Raw genomic sequence first — 19,526 nt, forward strand, 5'->3', positions numbered from 1 at the left:
ATCAACATTTAGTTAAATATTAAAGTACAGAGACAACAGATGACTAGTCAAGAAAATAAATAGATACTTAATTGTGCTAATTAAAAATACAAAACTTAATCATCTTGTGTCCATGGACTTTTGACCCACTCCTTTATATAATTTTTTATTGGTAAACCAGGCACTTCATTTTCGTTCTGAATTTGGATGTCAGGAACATCTTTCGCATCAACATCTTCTTCTTCCATCCATAAAGCATCGTCATCATTCATTAAACAGAGAATCTCTCGGGCACGTCTAGCCGCAATTCTTTGAGGACGAATTTTCGCGATAGGTAACAGCTCTTGTTTTTTATGTGATTGTTTGTGTTGTTGGTGGCTTTATATGAAGGAAAATATAGACCACATATGCTACACGATCTTTTAAATAAGTAGGACTCGACACTAGGGCAATAACTATCATATGGAACTTGTTTAGATGGGATGATGCTTGGAGATTTAATAATATCTGTAGTAATAATGGAGCAAACTTAGCGTCGTTGTCATCACTCCCTGAGACTCCTTAACCTTCTGATGCCTGTTTAATTAACACAGGTGGTGGGAAAAATTCTTCTTTTAATAATTTCCAAAGACTAGAACGTCTTACACCGCTACATGCAATAGTTTCACATTTAATTATTTGTAAAAAATATTGTGTCTCACGTACATGTTTAGCATACCAAGTTGCATTATTTTTCAACATCAAACCTGTTCAATATCCAGTCCAGTAACAGTTGGTGCAACATATTCAGCAACGACTGGAAAATTATCAATGACTAACTTGCTCCAAATCTCAGCCAACACATTGCCCGCACTTTCGAAGTTTCGTTTTTCTAGATCTAAGTCAGTAGTTCGATTAATTGAATCAAGATGTGACCCAAAAGCATCATGTTTTAATAGTACACCAGTAAGTGATCGGCGTGGTACAGAGCAGTCAGTCGTCTAGCACCCAAGAGCGCAGCAGAACGGGAAACAATATTGCTCTAAATTTTGAAATGTGATGTCGCAAAGCTTTTGACCCCTCCCTGCCCCTTGTCACGCAATGTCACTTCTGAGTGATACCCTCCTCCCCCTTCAAGGTGTGACGTAATTTATGGATGGCCCCTAAAGTGTCGGTTTTTTGTATATATCTCGCAAACCAATTTAGCCATATAAACCAAACTTTCTACCCATTACCCCACTACACACCATGAAAATAGTTGAAATCGGATAATAACCACGCCCACCTCCCATACAAAGGTTAGGTTGAAAATTACTAAAAGTGCGTTAACTCACTAACGAAAAACGTCAGAAACACTAAATTTCACTGAAATATTAACAGAAGGAAGCTGCACTCAAACTCTTTTACAAAATTAAAAATGGGCGTGGCATCGCCCACTTATGGGTCAAAAACCATATCTCAGGAACTACTCGACAGATTTCAATGAAATTCGGGGGCGAAATCGGTTCACAACTTCGACTACTTTCCTTATAAATCAATTTTGAATTCCACCTCATTCCAAATTGTTTTCTTCTAATAGTGTGTCTCTGTTCCATAAATAGTCTTGGATATAGTGTACCTTGCTGGTGAAAATGAATGAAATCGGTTCAGGAATTACCTCAGCCCTCATATACGATATGTGACGATTTTTCTATTGGACTTTATGCCGAATTTATGAGTAAATTTGTATGTTATTTTAATAAAATTTCTTCAATAAATTGCGAGAGTATAAAATGTTCGGTTGCACCCGAACTTAGCCTTTCCTTACTTGTTTACTTCTAAATTCGCTAATTCGCAAGGATGCTCAAAAAAGTGAGATCACAGGAATTTTAGTCTCAATCTCGCATAGGCTGGGCATTCCATAAGGAAGTGTTGAGATGATTCCAACTCGTCTTCTTCTAGGAATCATCAGCAGTAAGCACCCGATAAAATTTTTAATGGGTCAATGACCTCTGCAACTACGGAGGTACTGAGAATGAAGAGCGCCCTTGACATATTTCGATTTTCCTAGGGTTAGAAACATCTTTTGACTGGCCAACGTTTACCCAGGTCAGCTGAAGCCTAATTGTCCAGTAGAAGTAATTGAAAACGAAACGTTTGATTTTTATATTGTATTTATTACCCTACTATGTAGGGCAGCCGTTACCGACGATCGAGTTCTTATGACTGACTTTTCGGTGTCTGCACCTAAATGCCTAACGCCTACCAAAACATACTTAGCCAAAGCCTCACGTGGATTGCCGCATGATCCAGAATGCTGATTTGGCAATTCCCACGATGTAAACTGCTGGTGTTGTTTACCACTGGCTAGCGTTTCCACTAGCTTCCGTTTCCGTTATGTCTCCAACATGAGCCGCGCTTGTTGTTGTTTGTGTGTGTTGTTATTTGCGCAGCAATCACAGATATAGTTGCACTTGTTTAGTGCTTTACTGTGATATGTTAACTTAGATCACAAGGGCGTAGGTGGTGCTTCTACGTATTCGCATTCCACTGTAGTTAAGACTGACGTGCCTAGCCTTGAAAGCTCAATAGCCTTACGTTATTACCCAGGATTCCTCCGTGACCAGGCTCCCAAACTAGTCTAATCGTGAAGATATAACTGGTATCGACTGAAAGTGAGCGTAGACATAGTTTACCAGTCTCGAGCGTGAATCGTCACTTCACCGAAGGATGCTACGCTTTGAAGGAATATATCCACTGCTACTTTTTTAGCAGCCTCTTGCGTTTTAAAAACACTAAAATAGTCGTGAAGCGTTTTGAAGCCTCCACCACAAAAGAATCCCGCCAAATATTAATTTAACTTTGGGTTCATACCCTTGTGTGGTGAAGGGCTCTTCAAAAGACTTCAATACTATTTTAGCGTTTTTAAAGTGCAAGTGGCTACTAAAAAAGTAGCAGCGGACCTACTGCTTCGAAGCGTAGCGTCCTTTAGTTTAATGGCAATTCAGGAAATTGTAGGATTACACATGTCAGTCTTATCGACAGGAGAATGGAAACAAGTAGGAGCACTATTCTATTCTGATTTTCTATTGGACAGTTGGGCTTCAGCTAGTCTGCACAAGCGCTAGTCAGTAACAAGATCGTTCTGACCCAAGGATAATCTCGACATCTTACGATTTCTCGACATCTTGGGAGCTCTTTGCCCTCAGTAATATTTTTTTTCTTAGTTGAAGGGGTTATTGTCCCATTAAAAATTAGAACCGGTGCAGAAGTTGGAAGAAGATGAGGTGGAAACATCTCAACACTTCCATATGGAATTATAATTTATTGTTTTATGTAAAAACAGTCGCGTAATTGGCTTTATAAACGGAATCTTCATTTTTAGCCCCAATACGAATCATCAAAAAACCAAAACAAAAACAAAAAATTTAAAAAATGTAAAAAATTTCATTCACACGAAATTTGTAATACGAAATTTTCTTTCATGTGGAAATAAAAATACATGGGAATGCTTTATTCACATGAAGTTTACAATAGGGCTGATTGTATTATTGCATGTATTTGGTGAACTATATATATACCGAAAAAATATTGGTGGTCCATATTTGCCTACATTCCTATACCCATAAATATTAAAATAAGTTAAGGAATTATAAGAACCACTATTAAACTAACTAACATTTTATATTTACTTTCTATTCTCATATAATCTTGGAAGCCATCTTGTATTTCAGCGTAAAACCTGCAAATTAGCTTAACTGACCAGTATCTCCTCGCCAACACTTCTTAAATACTTCCTCTTTAACATATTAATAAGTTCTTAAGCTTCTAAAATTTTAATAACATTTATTCAGTACTACAGAATCATTAATGATGGACAAAGTGGGCAACTGGAGCTGCAACAACCGATTTTACTACTGGTGCAGCATGAACCACTGGTACCACGGGAGCGACAACAGACTTCACAACTGGAACGTGGTGAAATACTGGGGCTGAGTAAGACTTTACTACTGGAACCACAGGAGCTGAGTAGGTTTTCACGACTGGGACGATGGGAGCAGCATGAACCACCGGGACAACTGGGGCAACAGCTTTCACGACGGGTGCAACAATATGGGCATTGTTGTGCACTTGAGTGATGCTTTGGTGGGAAGTGGCAGATGGAACGCTGTGTATAACGGTACCTACTTTGGCCACAACCGGTTGAGCGATGAAACCAGGAGCAGCGGTGGCGAAAGCGAAGAGGGCGACGAATGTGATCTGAAATGGAATTGAAGAATTATTGCACAGTCTAATTTAAATTCATCAATTAGTGCCTTACGTATTTCATCATGTTGTTGATGTTTGGATAGTGGTTGAGGTGCTTTACAGTTTGAAATGTGGAAGTTGACTGATAGTTTTTCATTAAATTTGTGCGAAATTTATAGTGCGAAAATCAGAAGTATAAAATGAGCATAACGTCACTTCATTGGTTTGTTTAGGTCACATTCACCAACCTGTTTAGGTCACTAACATTTTTATGCGCCTAGAGGTGATAAGCCCATATTATATTAATAATTGTATTGGAATAAATTGCTGTTATCGGCACTTATTTTCACTCAATTACAAATAAGAGATACAAAATTGATTTCAAGATACCGAATGCTGATTAATTTCATAGGGAATATTTTACATTTTGCGGGTTGTATTTCATCAACAAGAACAGACAATTATTATTACAAGAGCAATCCGTCAATATAAAAGATATTACGACACACACATTCTGACTCAAAGTCCATCTCATCAGTTTTTTGGTTTAATTTTAGAGATTCACAATGTATACTCGTTCGAATTGGTGAAAATTTGTGTAGACCAGTGTTGCTAAAATTGATAAATAGTATAATGTATCAATAGCACTGCAATGAGTTGCTATTTTAATACAATTCAAACACAACTCCCAGTGCTGAACGAATAACAGAAAAACAGCCAACAAGTGGCCAAAGACCTTTAAAATTGTTTGTGGAAATAAGTGCAACCGTAATGAACTTTATTGATTTTCCGATACTTTATATTTTGCCGTTATTTTTATAAAACGTGTTCTATTTTTATTTGGATAGCAATGAAATTATTTTTATGTACAATTAACCTTGTATTTTTTAAAAAAGTTTGGCAAGAAAATTTTCGAAGATTAGCGTGGAACTTGTGAGCAAGCGACCAAATTGTGGGCGTCTAAGGTTCGTCTAGAGCGTGTTCTACGTTGTAATCCATCACTGTCAATAATAATTTCTTACTCCAAACATTGATATTTCCTCCTCTACTTTTGCGCACTGCTGACGCCGCGACTTATTTCTAATAGGCTTTAAAAAGAGTGTAGCGTCTGAAGCGCATGCGCTGCCAATCACATTGGATTACTGAGCAGAATAGCGGTGCTTACAGTTGCATAACGTAAAAACTGGCTGTTTGTTGCTGCTCAAGGTTTGCCTAGAGAAGGGTTCAAGTTCAATGCTGGCCAACGGGGCATTGAGATTTGCAACAACTAAATTTAAACTAAACAAAATATAACAACCACTTTATGTGAAAGAGATTAAAAAAATGGTATTCTGCTTTCTTGGTAGTAAAATTACCCCAATAGGTGGGACATCGGAACCCATTGCAAATCGTATAAATAATGTGCGTGTATCATTTGACCAACTGAACAATACATAGGCGTTAATTTGTTTATCAACAAAAACCATACTCCGTATCCTCAATTCCCAAATCAAAACCATGCTTATATGGCTTTGAATGTTGATCAATGAAAACTAAAAACTTTCGTCAACTTCGTAGAATTGTGAAAATTTGGTGACCAGATTGACCAGACCCTACATAAGGATGTTGACGAAATTTACCGAAGTACTCTCTGGTAGAATCTGCAGGGTCGAGAAGCTGCGTGGGACCGAAAACCACAAAGCGGCGCATGGTTGAATCCGATAATGAATAAATCCTGTGAAATGTGAAGGTAACAAATTGATAGACTATTTTATTTCTCACGGACTTATCAAACTGCTGGTATCTTATAATAATTATTTAAACAGTGTGAGTTTAAATATGTACATAATCCAATTCCCTTGCTGAAATTTTGTCAAATCACGTTTCAAGATTTAAAAGAGTATGGCTTTGTGTTTTGCACTGTAACTCAATCAGTTCAATTCAAACGACAAAGCTTGCCAACAAAGGTCTGATACTTTTGTATTTAAAGCTGACCTTATATTCATGTGAGTATGCTGCCATTTAAGTAATTGCTTATTGTTAATTTGTCAAACTTGTTAAGCAAATTTGAAGTTCAAGTTCAATGCAAATGAAGTATTAATACCGAACTATGATTCGCTACTATAAATTTCGCAATAATTCATTGGGATAACGTCAATCAGCTTCCACACTTTAATCTGTAAGCAACACCGCCTAAAAAGCCGCAACATGTTCAAATACGTAAGAGCACTAATTGGTCAAACTGAAATAAATTGTGCAATAATTCTTAAATTCCATTTCAGATTACATTCGTCGCTCTTTTCGCCATCGCCACCGCTGCTCCTGGTTTCATCGCACAGCCCGTCGTGACCAAAGTAGGTGCCGTTGTACACACCGTTCCATCTGCCACCTCTCACCAAAGCATCACTCAAGTGCACAACAATGCTCATATTGTTACACCTGTAGTGAAAGCTGTTGCTCCAGTCGTCCCAGTGGTTCATGCTGCACCCATCGTCCCTGTTGTGAAGACTTACTCCGCTCCTGTGGTTCCAGTTGTGAAGACCTACTCAACCCCAGTAGTACACCACGTTCCAGTTGTAAAGTCTGTGGTTGCCCCCTTGGTGCCAGTGGTCCATGCTGCGCCCGTTGTAAAATCGGTTGTTACTGCTCCAGTTGCCCACTTTGTCCATCATTAATGAATCTGTATAATACGAGCTAAATAGTACTGAATAAATGTTAATGATTGAAATTAAAAAAATTCAATGGCCCTCTTATGTGGCAAAATCCCAATATCAGCAACTATTGGGTTAAATCGTTTCACAACCACGTCTTCTTTCCATATAACAAAATTGTGGATTCTATCTTCAAAATATATTAATCAGACTTCGACGCAAATATTTCAATAAAACGTTGCTTTGTTTGTAGCATTGGAGGCATGAATATATGTATATACTTAAAATTTTTCGAAATCATAGCAAACATCTCAACTGAAAATATCTTTAATATCTTATATATTTTATAGAAGTTCAGAGAGATTTTTTATAATAATATTCATGTGTGCCAAATATGGGCAAAATCGGGTAAATACTTCCATTAGTTCCATCTACACTATTATTATAAAGAGGAAAGATTTCTATGTATGTTTGTAATGAATAAACTCAAAAACTACCGTGTCGATTTCAAAAACTTTTTCACCATTGGAAAGCTACATTCACCCCGAGTATATTTGCAGATTGCCTCTTTATCGGCCTCCAACTGCAGTGTGGTGCCCAATCTGGCTAGTTCATCTGCCACACAGTTCTCAGGTATGTCACTATGTCCTGGGACCCATTGCAGGTGTATCGTGAAACATAGGCTATATTTATTGATAGAATCTCAACTTTCTGGAAATAGTTCCCAAGTTAGGGTATCAAAAAGACTCCGGACACCAAAGGCTAGAGGTCGTAATCAAGTTTTAGGTCACTGCAAATAAAATATAATTTCATATTCGAATTTTCCTTCTTTTATTTTTCTTATATACTTATAACTTTTGAAATATTTGTTTAAACCTGTGCGAAGCCGGAGCGGTCTGTTAGTATTATATATTATTATTATTAAAATACAGTGAAATTTCTCTAACTCGAATCACCATAACTCACAAAAAAATTTCGAGTTAGAGAGACTTCAAGTTATAGAACTTTCATTAAAACATTTAAACACAGTTTTATTTATTTACTTCGTATAAAGTTTTATTTAAATACATTAAAACAGTTATTCTGTAATTTTGTTTGTTGCACTTTGCTATTCTTTGGCACTTGACGTCTGTATCCCATGCCTTAGTTACTTGATTTATCAAATCCATAACCGCAATATCATATTTTTTGTTCCCATCCATACGATATAGAAAGAGTCTTTTCAAATTCTGCCAAAATTGTAAAATTTTTAATTTTGTATTAAGTTATTGCCAATTCCAAAGCTCGAGTTATGGAAGTTCCACTGTATGTATGTATATCGATTAATATCTTAATAAAATGAGTATTGTACAGAGTACAATAGTTTTATCGAAATTTTGGTTTTAAAAATATATAAAGTAGGAAAGGACATCTGTGGTTTAAATATATTTTAAAGGTGGGTGTGGTCTTGTCCGAATATGTATGGTGTACATATAGATATGTCTCAAAAACACAAAAGCTACCAACCAAACTTACTAAAAAAATATTTTAAAATATGGCTATTGATCATGGAACCACCGATTTTTTGGAGAAAATTCCAAATCTTTCAACAAATTTAACTCATCAAATCTGGATATCTTTATATTATTGTTTAATTAGGACACAAATGTAATCAAACGACACACGAAAGTAATCAAAAATTTTCCGAAACACAAATCTTTAACTATTCGAGTATTTGAACTATTTCAAATATAAGCAATCACATTAAATGAATTTGAAGTCATCCGAAGATTGAGGTATTAATGTAACTAAAAAATCAACATTTCTTACTGATAATGCTACCAATATGATAAAAGCTGTAAACATAGCCTTTGGAAAAATATACTACATCCTGTGTTTTGCATACACAAATCAACATTTCTTACTGATAATGCTACCAATATGATAAAAGCTGTAAACATAGCCTTTGGAAAAATATACTACATCCTGTGTTTTGCATACACATTAAATTTAGTTGCATATCAGCATTAGGATTCCAAGAATTAGAAACCGTTTTATCAAAAATTAAAGCCGTTTTAGATGGTTCAAACAGCATTGTTTTGTACCTCCATTAATAATAAAGTTAATGCCATTACAGAAGCAGACGTGTTCTGATAGTTCTCATAAAGCTGAAAACTCCTTTAGTATTCGGAGTCATCATCATGAGCATTGTATAAGTAGCTAAAGAATCAGTTGGTTAACGGGACATTTTTCACAGCTGAGATCACCTGATCGATTTACTACGTATTTCTACACAGAGTTTTTAATAAACGTGGAATCTTGTGGATTTGGAAGGAAAATATTAGTGAACAAGTAAGGAAGGGCTAAGTTCGGGTCTCACCGAACATTTTATACTCTCGCAATTTATTAATTTAATTTTTTTAATATAACAAACAATTTGACTAATATTCGGCATATATATGGTATAAAGTCCATTGAAAGTTTGAAAACCCCAACATTAGGTACATCTAGGGGTAGTTATTACCCGATTTCACTAATTTTTGGCACGGAGACATATTATTAGAAGAAACTGGATTTCTTCAAAATATCTGAGAGACTTAACTATATTTTTTCGTGAAATAATTTGTTAGAAGCACTGAGGTCCTCATATTCGATATATAGGGTCTTGAAAACTTTCCGACCGATTTCGGCGATTTTTAAAAGGACGATGATACTCTTTAAATGCAAAGTTCTGTTTCGATATATTCACTAGTGCTTACTTTATATATTTGTAAACTAAACGATTCAGATCGACTTCAAAGTTCTGGTATATAGGAAGTAGGCGTGGTTGTGAACCAATTTGAACTATTTTCACAACCTATCATTGGGAAGCTAAACAGGTATTATGAACCGATTTTCATTGAAATTGGTCGAGTAATTTCGGAGACATGGTTTTTGACCCATAAGTGGGCGGAACCACGCCCATTTAAATGTGTTTGGACTATATAAGGTAGTACCTAAAAAAACGAACGAAGGAAACTTTCTCCTTGATATAGATTTAGTAGTTTACGAGATATGTACAAAAAACTTAGTAAGGGGCGGGGTCACACCCACTTCTTCAAAAAAATACATCCACATATGCCCCTTCATAGTGCGATCATTCATCCTAAATTTTACTTCAATAGCTTAATTTATGGCTTAGTTATAGCTCTTTATATGTTTTCGGTTATTGCCCTTTTGTTTACGTGGCAGTGGTCCGAATACGTAAATCTTCGAACTTAACCTTCTTATCGTGCCAGGAAATACGTCTACCAAGTTTCATCAAGATATCTCAAATTTTATTCAAGTTAGAGCTTGCACGGACGGTCGGACAGACAGACATTCGGATTTTGACTCGTCTCGTCACCGTGATCGTTTTGATATAAATAACTCTATATCTAACGCGTTTAGTTTTAGGGCTTACAACCAACCGTTATGTGAACAAAACTATAATACTATCTTTAGCAACTTTGTTGCGAGAGTATAAAAACATCATTCATAACAATAGTCAATTGCGTATCTATTGCTCTTCCCCACCACCTCTGTGGTTCCAATAGAGGCGAAGTACGATACATAGCTTTTACAAGTCATTAAACAAATATTTGCGAAGTATTTTAGATAAATTTGAAAACATTTTTTAATGCTTTGATACAAAAAATGGAATTGTGATCAACACCATATAAAGTATTCTTTATTATTTAAAATAAAAGAAAAATATTTCAAAAATTACTAATTGTTTATTTAAAGTAATAAATTGTGTACTATAACACGGTCATGAGTCCAAATAAAATGGAAGATAAGCAAAACAATTTGTTAAATATGTTAGACGAGCTATCCTTATACATTTGCGCACTCCAGTTGGAAGGCTAGTGGAAAATTTGCTGGAAATTTGGAACGATTTACAAACACAATTTCCTAAATTATATAAATTAGCCTTCAAATACTTAAGAATTGTTGCTACATCATTATTTTTATAAACTGAAAATATTGAATAACATTATTTTTCAATTACTGTTACACTCCAAATTTATTTAGCAAAGTTGTTTTTAATAGTATTCTTTCAGAAATTGCATAAGTAATATTCCGTAAATATAATACAGTGGAACTTACATAACTCGAAGATCTCCATAACTCGAACTATTGAATTGGCAATAGCAGTCAAATTTCATACAAATTTATTTCCATACAACGAATTTTTCGACCAGGACATAATACAAAATTTTAAATTTTACTATCGAGGCAGCATTTTAAAAGAGTCCCTATATATCGCATGGAGACGAACAAAAAATAAGATATTACATTTTTGGATTGCATAAATCAAGTAACTAAGGCATGGGATACAGACGTCAAGAGCCAAATAATAGCAAACTGCAATACACAAAATCACAGAATATACATTTTAACGTATGTTCATGAAACTTTATGCGAAGTAAATAAATAATACTGTGTATAAATCTATATTTCACAGCTTTTTGAAAATTTGTATGTTTTAACGAAAGTTCTATAACTCGAAGTTTTTTTGGATATGGTGATTCGAGTTAGAGAAGTTCCACTGTATATGCAAACAATAAAATGTAATTCATTTTGCAGTTTTAATGTTTTTAAATCAATTTTTTATACTTTTTTGATACTTTCGATGTGCCGATGTTTTTATTCGATGCATCACATGACATCGATGTCAAGTTTCGATGCATCATATCGAATAAAACATCGATGTTTTTTTAATGGCCATCTCTATTTTAAGGTTTAGGAGGGTTTTCTGCACAAACTATCCCTTACATGATGAGGAAATAATTATAATTTGATAATCCCTAATATAAAGGCTTTACGGAAATTTTATTAAACATTTTCTAAATTCGCATTTTTATTATTCTAATAAAATTGTATCAATTCCAATTCGTTATTTTTTAAAATCATATTTAAGTTATTTCCTTAGTGGTGGATGCTGTGGGCCACTGGAGCTGACACTACAGTTTTGACTAGAGGAGCTGTGTGGATGACGGAATGTACGACTGGGGCGGCATGTACGACTGGTGCAGCATGTACAACGGGGGCAGCATGTACCAAAGGAGCAGCGTGGACGATTGGAGCCGAGTGAACTACAGGGGCGGCATGCACCACTGGAGCGGAGATGGTTTTCACAACGGGAGCAGCGTGTACGACGGGAGCGGCGTGGACGACTGGCACTACAGGCACCTTCCTGACTAGGTTAACGTGGCTCTGGTGAGTTATGGCCGAGGAGGCGCTTGTATCGACGTAGGCAGTTTTAGCAACCACAGCTGGTTGGACGATGGTGTGTGTCTCGGCGAGCAGACCAGGCTTGGCAGCGGCAACAGCGAGGAGAGCGAAGAATGCAAACTATATTTATACAAAGATAATTTTAGATATTAGGTTTTGATAACGAGAATTAAATGAGGTACAGTTCACTTACGTATTTGAACATTTTGAGATTTTGGTTGATTTGTTGCTTGAATTGCAATTAAGTTGGAACTGATGATTCTGTCGGATCTGCTTAGCGTTTTTATATGGAATCATTCGCTGCTTAGCACCGCGTAGGGCATCAATCAAATTAGTTGTCAAATGTAATTTGTTGTTGGTAATGAGAGAAGAAAAGTACACGAATAAATAAATAAGAAGGAGTGAATAGGAGCATTAAGTTTATACTTAACAAACATTTATGTGAATAGCTGAATATGTATAAACACTCAAGTGTATAATCGGTTTTTGTAGTTGAAAAGTAACCAGTTTCTGCACTTAACATTTTATGCTTTGCACACAAATTTCGAATAAACAAATAATAGACGAATCTAACTGACCTACGCCTATCGTTTATGCATTTTGGATGCGTTGGATAATTCGTTATTCTTTTGTTTTATTCGCCTAATATTTGTATAAAACAACTTGAAGTATTCGATCTCCAGTAAATGTGTTGGATCATAGCGTTGGCATGAGGGTACTCAGAACGAACCGACCATAAGAAAATATTTATCCAATTTGGAGCAATAACACTGTGACAAGACAAGACATTGATAGATGAGTCTTATTATTGAAAGAAACGTTAAATGCTTGCCTAAGAGTCAAAATTTAAGCATAGATTACAGAGAATTGAGATAGAGGGAAAAAACATTAAAAAAATGGATTAAATTTCAGTTTTTTCGACATATTGGCTATAAGGACACAAAAAACATTGATTTTGGGGTTTACAGTCATCTAAGAACTTAAAGACGGACTTATTCTGAGAAGCTTTGCCAAAGAAAGTTTACCAAAAAAGTCAACATTAAACAAGTTAGAGACCGAAGAAAAATGTGCCTTTCTCTTACAATGGGCAACTTTGATGAAAAAATTGAACAAAAATTTTTGTATAAAACCATGATTGTAACTCAAAAGAGTAATGATGCAGTTCGATTCGTAGGACCCGAAATAGGGGGAAACCGTCGAACTTGGTCTTGTCTTTTTTTTTTGACTATCACAGTGTAATTGACTGAGGGATGCTTTTATTGTGTTAATGAACACAAAAACCCCAAGTGAACTTGCTTGAGATTTATATCACTCAGATGATATATTATTTTATTATCTACATATATTTACCATCAACACAAGATCACAAACTATATTGACGGAGGGCTTATTTGAAGTAGTTTAATCTAAAACTAATATCTAATACCGTTAAATTCAATATATATCAATCTACACAATCTGCATTCATATTTGGATATCAACAGGAAATATGAAAATTCTAATATCAGATGTATTTTGGCTATATGAAGTACTGCTCCAATTTTATCCAGATCAAATTATTAGTAGGAAAAGATATCGCCCTAATTTCATTAAGATGTCTAAACTGCCCGATAGTTTTGATAAAAAGTCATTCATAGGCACTCTTGTTAAATTTGGACAGGTGGTTGCCAATTTAAGAAATTTCACATAAATGTCGTCGGTGGCATGCCTATTTGATGATTTTTATATCGATTCACATGAAAATCTATTGTACCACCTAACGGTCATAGCTATTATACTCAGCGCAGCATACGTCGATAATGAAAATATGCGTAATCCACCATCAATAATTCATATTATTCACTTCATTTTCAACATCATTATTCTCTAACCTACTTATTCTAGTTTCTGGTTCTCGTAAGAAGTTTAACCGGCAAACAATTACATAGTAGGCCCGTAAATATCTCTCACGATCTAATATCACATGTAGTAGTCCCAAGCAATTAATGTGTTTTTTGAAGGATGTCAAGTGTGGCATGCTTATCAACTTAGTTGCCTTTTCAAAAAAGTATTTGCCGACGCCTGAACAGACTTGTTGTATTTCATTAAACAATTATTTTATTTTTGTAAATTGACAAGTTTATACTAGCTTTTCTCGGTTGTGACGGAAAATCTAAGTGCTGTTTATTCTATCCTGTAAAAGCTTTGATATTTCAATGGTATATGTATGGTTAGGGTCCGTAGACGGAAATAATATTTATAAATCTGAATCATATTTGCCTTTATCATACCAATAAAATGTAATAAAAATACTGTTTCTAAAATTGCAATAATATTTATGCAGTTCTTTTTAACTCGCATAATATATGGGTTCATTAATGGTGGACAAAGTGAGCAACAGGAGCAGCAACGACCGATTTTACAACAGGTGTAGCATGGACCACTGGCACCAAGGGGGAAACCACAGACTTTACAACTGGAACGTGGTGAACTACTGGGGCTGAGTATGTCTTTACTATTGGAACCACAGGAGCGGAGTAAGTCTTCACAACGGGGACGATGGGTGCAGCATGAACCACTGGGACAACTGGAGCAACAGCTTTTACGATAGTTGTAACAATATGTGCATTGTTGTGCACTTGAGTGATGCTTTGGTGAGATGTGGCAGATGGAACGGTGTGTACAACGGCACCTACTTTGGTCACAACGGGGAATACAAAAGTATTACAGCTTTTGCGGACAACGTTTGCGTTTGAATTGAACTGATTGAGAATTGTATTCCTTGATTTCTCGAAATTATTTGGTTAACTATTTTTTCTTTAAGCAAAATGAAGCAAGTCTTTTAAGGTAATGATTTCACAAATTTTCAAAAATTTAATTGAAAGATACATAAATGTAAACACTCGTATTAGTCTACCGGCAGGTGGCTACTTGCGTACACATCTTTTATTCGTTGCTTAAGAAAATAAAAAATGACAATTACACTGCCGTATGTTGGTCAGCTTTTCCTTTCTATAATCGGTACATCTAGATGCAAGGAATAGTTACTTAGTGTAAAATGTAAATTTCGACCGTTTTCGAAAACTGGAACTTCAAACTTGAACTTAAATACTACAACATGTCTAGAATGTTGTAGTAAAATTTCAGCTCCTTCAATCTGACGACGTTATGATCCCCAAGGTTGTTTTATCGTTACCCAAAACTTGAAACGCGTTTTTCTCAAAACTGTGTTTTCAGAGTCTTTTTTTATTTTCACCTCAGATAATCCTGCTAAGAGTTATGTCACAACCCCGAGAACTCGCAAGAAATGACCCGACAATGGCAGGTAATGCATACAAAGCTTCAGTATCTAATATTAAATGGGTGTCTTTAGATAATACAAAATTTGAACAAAATATTAAATTGTACCCTATTGATTTGGCGCTTCTTTCTGTCTATGAATTGCAGCTCCTGTTCTTATTTCATCCTTTAATCCGTTCGTGATTCGTGTGTATTGACCATTGATTACGCTATTGGTACAATCCATGACCGTGTCACTGGTTCTGTCAAATTCTCACTACATTATTTTAATGATTGTAATATTAGCCAATTTCATAAATTTGAAATTTGCCTTTTCAGGCTGGTTAAAGAAATAAATCGACATTTTTCTTTGCAGACATTAAACACCTTGAACAATCTATATTCTTGCCCAGTCGGAGACTTATTCTTAGCGAATTAATAAGCACTGTCTAATATTGCATTTAAGTGTTTAGTAACCAGATACGGGGAATGATCGTTACGACACCCTGTCAATGAAAACTATTACGTTGAATTCTTAATTGTTTACAGATGTTTCGATCATTTCGACGTCATCATGTAGGACAGTATCAACACATTTACCAATAGGATTCTCATGATGCCAGATGGTTACATGTTCGGATGTTGATGATTAAACAAAAAACTAATAATAATAGGACCGCTCCATGTAGCAATAAAGCAAGTAATATACTGGTAAAACACTGGTAACAAATAGTATTTGTTGTTTCATACTAGGTCAGCATATTGATAAGATACCTTCCATGGATTGTCAATATTTTGTGAGAAATTTGTTTCTCATGACAGTTTTTGAATCTCCAATAATCGATACTATGCATCCCTCCAAATCGTTAATGCAGCCGGTTCGCAGTAACTAACACTGTATTTATTTTAATTAATTTTGTATAAACTTTAGATTCACGATATTTAATAAACTCTCCGAGTTTTGCTTGGTATGGTAAAATCTTATATATTTATTCAACAAATTCCCGATCACAGTAATAGATTTAGTGATGTACAATATGGGCAACAGGAGCTGCAACAACAGTCTTGAATACTGGAGCTGCATGGACCAATGGTACAACGGGGGCAACAACAGACTTCACTACTGGAACATGATGAACTACGGGTGTGTGGTAGGTCTTGACTACTGGAACCACAGGAGCGGTGTAGGTCTTCACAACTGGGGCGATGGGTGCAGCATGAACCACAGGGACGACTGGAGCTACAGCTTTCACGACAGGTGTAACAATATGGGCATTGTTGTGCACTTGAGTGATGCTTTGGTGGGAGGTGGCAGATGGAACGCTGTGTACAACGGCACCTACTTTGGCCACAACGGGTTGAGGGATGAAACCAGGAGCAGCGGTGGCGATAGCGAAGAGAGCGGCGAAGGTAATCTGCGATGGAAGAATTGATTATTACGACTTTTCTTAATCCAACGCTAATTATAACTTACGTATTTGAACATTTTGCTTTTTTGGTGCTTGCGATGTTAACTACAAGAAAACTGTGTGGAAACTGATTTTTCAACGTCCCTTACAGTCTATTTATAAGAATTCTTTCGCACGTATAAAATTTGGCATACAGTTGCTGTTATCTTTTGCTAATCATGTTAACCCCTTTGATGTTTTTGTTTAGTTTAAACCAAGTTGTTGCAAATATCAATGCCCCGTTGGCCAGCATTGAACTTGAACCCTTCTCTAGGCAAACATTGAGCAGCAACAAACAACCAGTTTTTACGTTATGCAACCGTAAGCACCGCTATTCTGCTCAATAATCCAATGTGATTGGCAGCGCATGCGCTTTAGACGCTACACTCTTTTTAAAGCCTATTATCAATAAGCCTATAATAAATAAGTCAGCAGTGCGCACAAGTAGAGTAACAAATATCAAAGCATGGAATAAGAAATTATTATTGACAGTGATGGATTACAACGTAGAACACGCTCTAGACGAACCTTAGATGCCCACAATTTGGTCGCTTGCTCACAAGTTCCACGCTAATCTTCGAAAATTTTCTTGCCAAACTTTTTGAGAAATACAAGGTTAATTGTGTATTAAACAAAAAATTCATTGTTATCAAAATAAAAATAGAACACGTTTTATAAAAATAACGGCAAAATATAAAGTATCGGAAAATCAAAAAGTTCATTACGGTTGCACTTATTTCCACAAACAATTTTAAAGGTCTTTGGCCACTTGTTGGCTGTTTTTCTGTTATTCGTTCAGCACTGGGAGTTGTGTTTGAATTGTATTAAAATAGCAACTCATTGCAGTGCTATGGATACATTATACTATTTATCAATTTTAGCAACACTGGTCTACACAAATTTTCACCAATTCGAACGAGTATACATTGTGAATCTCTAAAATTAAACCAAAAAACTGATGAGATGGACTTTGAGTCAGAATGTGTGTGTCGTAATACCTTTTATATTGACGGATTGCTCTTGTAATAATAATAATTGTAATAATAATGGTCTGTTCTTGTTGATGAAATACAACCCGCAAAATGTAAAATATTCCCTATGAAATTAATCAGCATTCGGTATCTTGAAATCAATTTTTATCTGTTATTTGTAATTGAGTGTAAATAAGTGCCGATAACAGCAATTTATTCCAGTACAATTATTAATATGGGCTTATCACCTCTAGGCGCATAAAAATGTTAGTGACCTAAACAGGTTGGTGAATGTGACCTAAACAAACCAATGAAGTGACGTTATGCTCATTTTATACTTCTGATTTTCGCACTATAAATTTCGCACAAATTTAATGAAAAACTATCAGTCAACTTCCACATTTCAAACTGTAAAGCACCTCAACCACTATCCAAACATCAACAACATGATGAAATACGTAAGGCACTAATTGATGAATTTAAATTAGACTGTGCAATAATTCTTCAATTCCATTTCAGATCACATTCGTCGCCCTCTTCGCTTTCGCCACCGCTGCTCCTGGTTTCATCGCTCAACCAGTTGTGGCTAAAGTAGGTGCCGTTATACACAGCGTTCCATCTGCCACCTCTCACCAAAGCATCACTCAAGTGCACAACAATGCCCATATTGTTACACCCGTCGTAAAAGCTGTTGCTCCAGTCGTGCCTGTGGTTCATGCTGCACCCATCGTCCCAGTTGTGAAGACCTACTCCGCTCCGGTGGTTCCAGTAGTCAAGACAGTTGCTCCTGTCGTCCCATTGGTTCACACTGTCCCAGTTGTGAAGACCTACTCCGCTCCTGTGGTTCCTGTTGTGAAGACCTACTCAGCCCCGGTAGTTCACCATGTTCCAGTAGTGAAGTCACTTGTTGCCCCCGTAGTGCCAGTGGTTCATGCATCCCCCGTAGCCCATATTGTTCAAAATTAGTTATTGTTTACTGTTACTGTTTACTGTATACTTTTGATTGTTAAAATAAATACAGTACCTAATATTAAATTCTAATCTAAATATTATTTCGCTGTCGCAAATTTCTGTGCAGCAAGTTTTTAGAAACTGATTGTATTTATAATATTTTCCTATTACTTTTAAGGCACTATTACGAATGTCACCTTATGGATCATCATCTTCGTACTCGCTTGGGTATAGAAAACCCCTTCGATCCCATTGTACTCACTTGGTTTTTTTTTGTACCCAAGCGAGTAAAAAAGGATCCAATGGGTTAAATTCGATATTGTTAGAATGTATGTGTATGTTTGTCGGAGTTTGAGACTAAACTAGAGGTTTCCTATCTATAATAGGCCGGAAATATTTAAACAATTAAAAGCGATATAGACATTTTAGAAGCTATTGAATCATAATTTTATGCATCACGCATCTCTCCTTTTGGCAGATTCGCGCCAATTGGTAGTACCAAATGAAGACAATTGCCAATGTTTAAGGGACCGTAAATCGTTCCCAAACCTTTCTCTAGAAAACTCCTAGTGCCGTCTCATCGGATATTGACATCGTCCACGCTTCTGCACCATAAAGTAGGACGGGAATAATGAGGGACTTGTAGAGTTTGATTTTTGTTCGTCGAGAGAGGACTTTACTTTTCAATTGCCTTCTCAGTCCATAGTAGCACCTGTTGGCAAGAGTGATTCTGCGTTGGATTTCAAGGCTGACATTATTACCGGTGTTGATGCTGGTGGCTAGGTATACGAAATTATCTACAACTTCAAAGTTATGACTGTCAACAGTGCCGTGAGAGCGAATGCGCT

At 36.0% G+C, this 19,526-nt stretch overlaps 5 protein-coding genes across 5 annotated transcripts; 2 read left to right on the top strand and 3 right to left on the bottom strand.

The window, feature by feature from the left end:
- Positions 1 to 3,451: 3,451 nt before the first annotated feature.
- Positions 3,452 to 4,385, bottom strand: LOC105214433 (uncharacterized). The gene is made up of 2 exons (XM_011187862.3): positions 4,259 to 4,385; positions 3,452 to 4,197 (listed from the first exon to the last, which is right to left on the bottom strand). The coding sequence occupies exons 1-2, from the start codon at positions 4,340 to 4,342 to the stop codon at positions 3,805 to 3,807; spliced, it is 477 nt and encodes a 158-aa protein (XP_011186164.2). The 5' UTR covers positions 4,343 to 4,385; the 3' UTR covers positions 3,452 to 3,804.
- Positions 4,386 to 6,265: 1,880 nt separating this feature from the next.
- Positions 6,266 to 7,586, top strand: LOC105214432 (uncharacterized). Its single transcript, XM_011187861.3, has 2 exons — positions 6,266 to 6,384; positions 6,447 to 7,586. Exons 1-2 carry the CDS (start codon positions 6,373 to 6,375, stop codon positions 6,837 to 6,839), a joined length of 405 nt encoding a protein of 134 aa, XP_011186163.1. The 5' UTR covers positions 6,266 to 6,372; the 3' UTR covers positions 6,840 to 7,586.
- Positions 7,587 to 11,681: 4,095 nt separating this feature from the next.
- LOC105214431 (A-kinase anchor protein 14) lies at positions 11,682 to 12,341 on the bottom strand. The gene is made up of 2 exons (XM_011187860.3): positions 12,244 to 12,341; positions 11,682 to 12,170 (listed from the first exon to the last, which is right to left on the bottom strand). Exons 1-2 carry the CDS (start codon positions 12,253 to 12,255, stop codon positions 11,745 to 11,747), a joined length of 438 nt encoding a protein of 145 aa, XP_011186162.1. The 5' UTR covers positions 12,256 to 12,341; the 3' UTR covers positions 11,682 to 11,744.
- A 3,925-nt stretch (positions 12,342 to 16,266) lies between these two features.
- LOC105214430 (A-kinase anchor protein 14) lies at positions 16,267 to 16,941 on the bottom strand. The gene is made up of 2 exons (XM_011187858.3): positions 16,783 to 16,941; positions 16,267 to 16,723 (listed from the first exon to the last, which is right to left on the bottom strand). The coding sequence occupies exons 1-2, from the start codon at positions 16,792 to 16,794 to the stop codon at positions 16,331 to 16,333; spliced, it is 405 nt and encodes a 134-aa protein (XP_011186160.1). The 5' UTR covers positions 16,795 to 16,941; the 3' UTR covers positions 16,267 to 16,330.
- Positions 16,942 to 18,058: 1,117 nt separating this feature from the next.
- Positions 18,059 to 18,693, top strand: LOC114804251 (uncharacterized). Its single transcript, XM_054229793.1, has 2 exons — positions 18,059 to 18,185; positions 18,247 to 18,693. Exons 1-2 carry the CDS (start codon positions 18,102 to 18,104, stop codon positions 18,691 to 18,693), a joined length of 531 nt encoding a protein of 176 aa, XP_054085768.1. The 5' UTR covers positions 18,059 to 18,101.
- Positions 18,694 to 19,526: the final 833 nt, after the last annotated feature.

The sequence above is a fragment of the Zeugodacus cucurbitae genome, chromosome 4 (assembly GCF_028554725.1).
Source record: "Zeugodacus cucurbitae isolate PBARC_wt_2022May chromosome 4, idZeuCucr1.2, whole genome shotgun sequence".
Lineage (NCBI taxonomy): Eukaryota > Metazoa > Arthropoda > Insecta > Diptera > Tephritidae > Zeugodacus > Zeugodacus cucurbitae.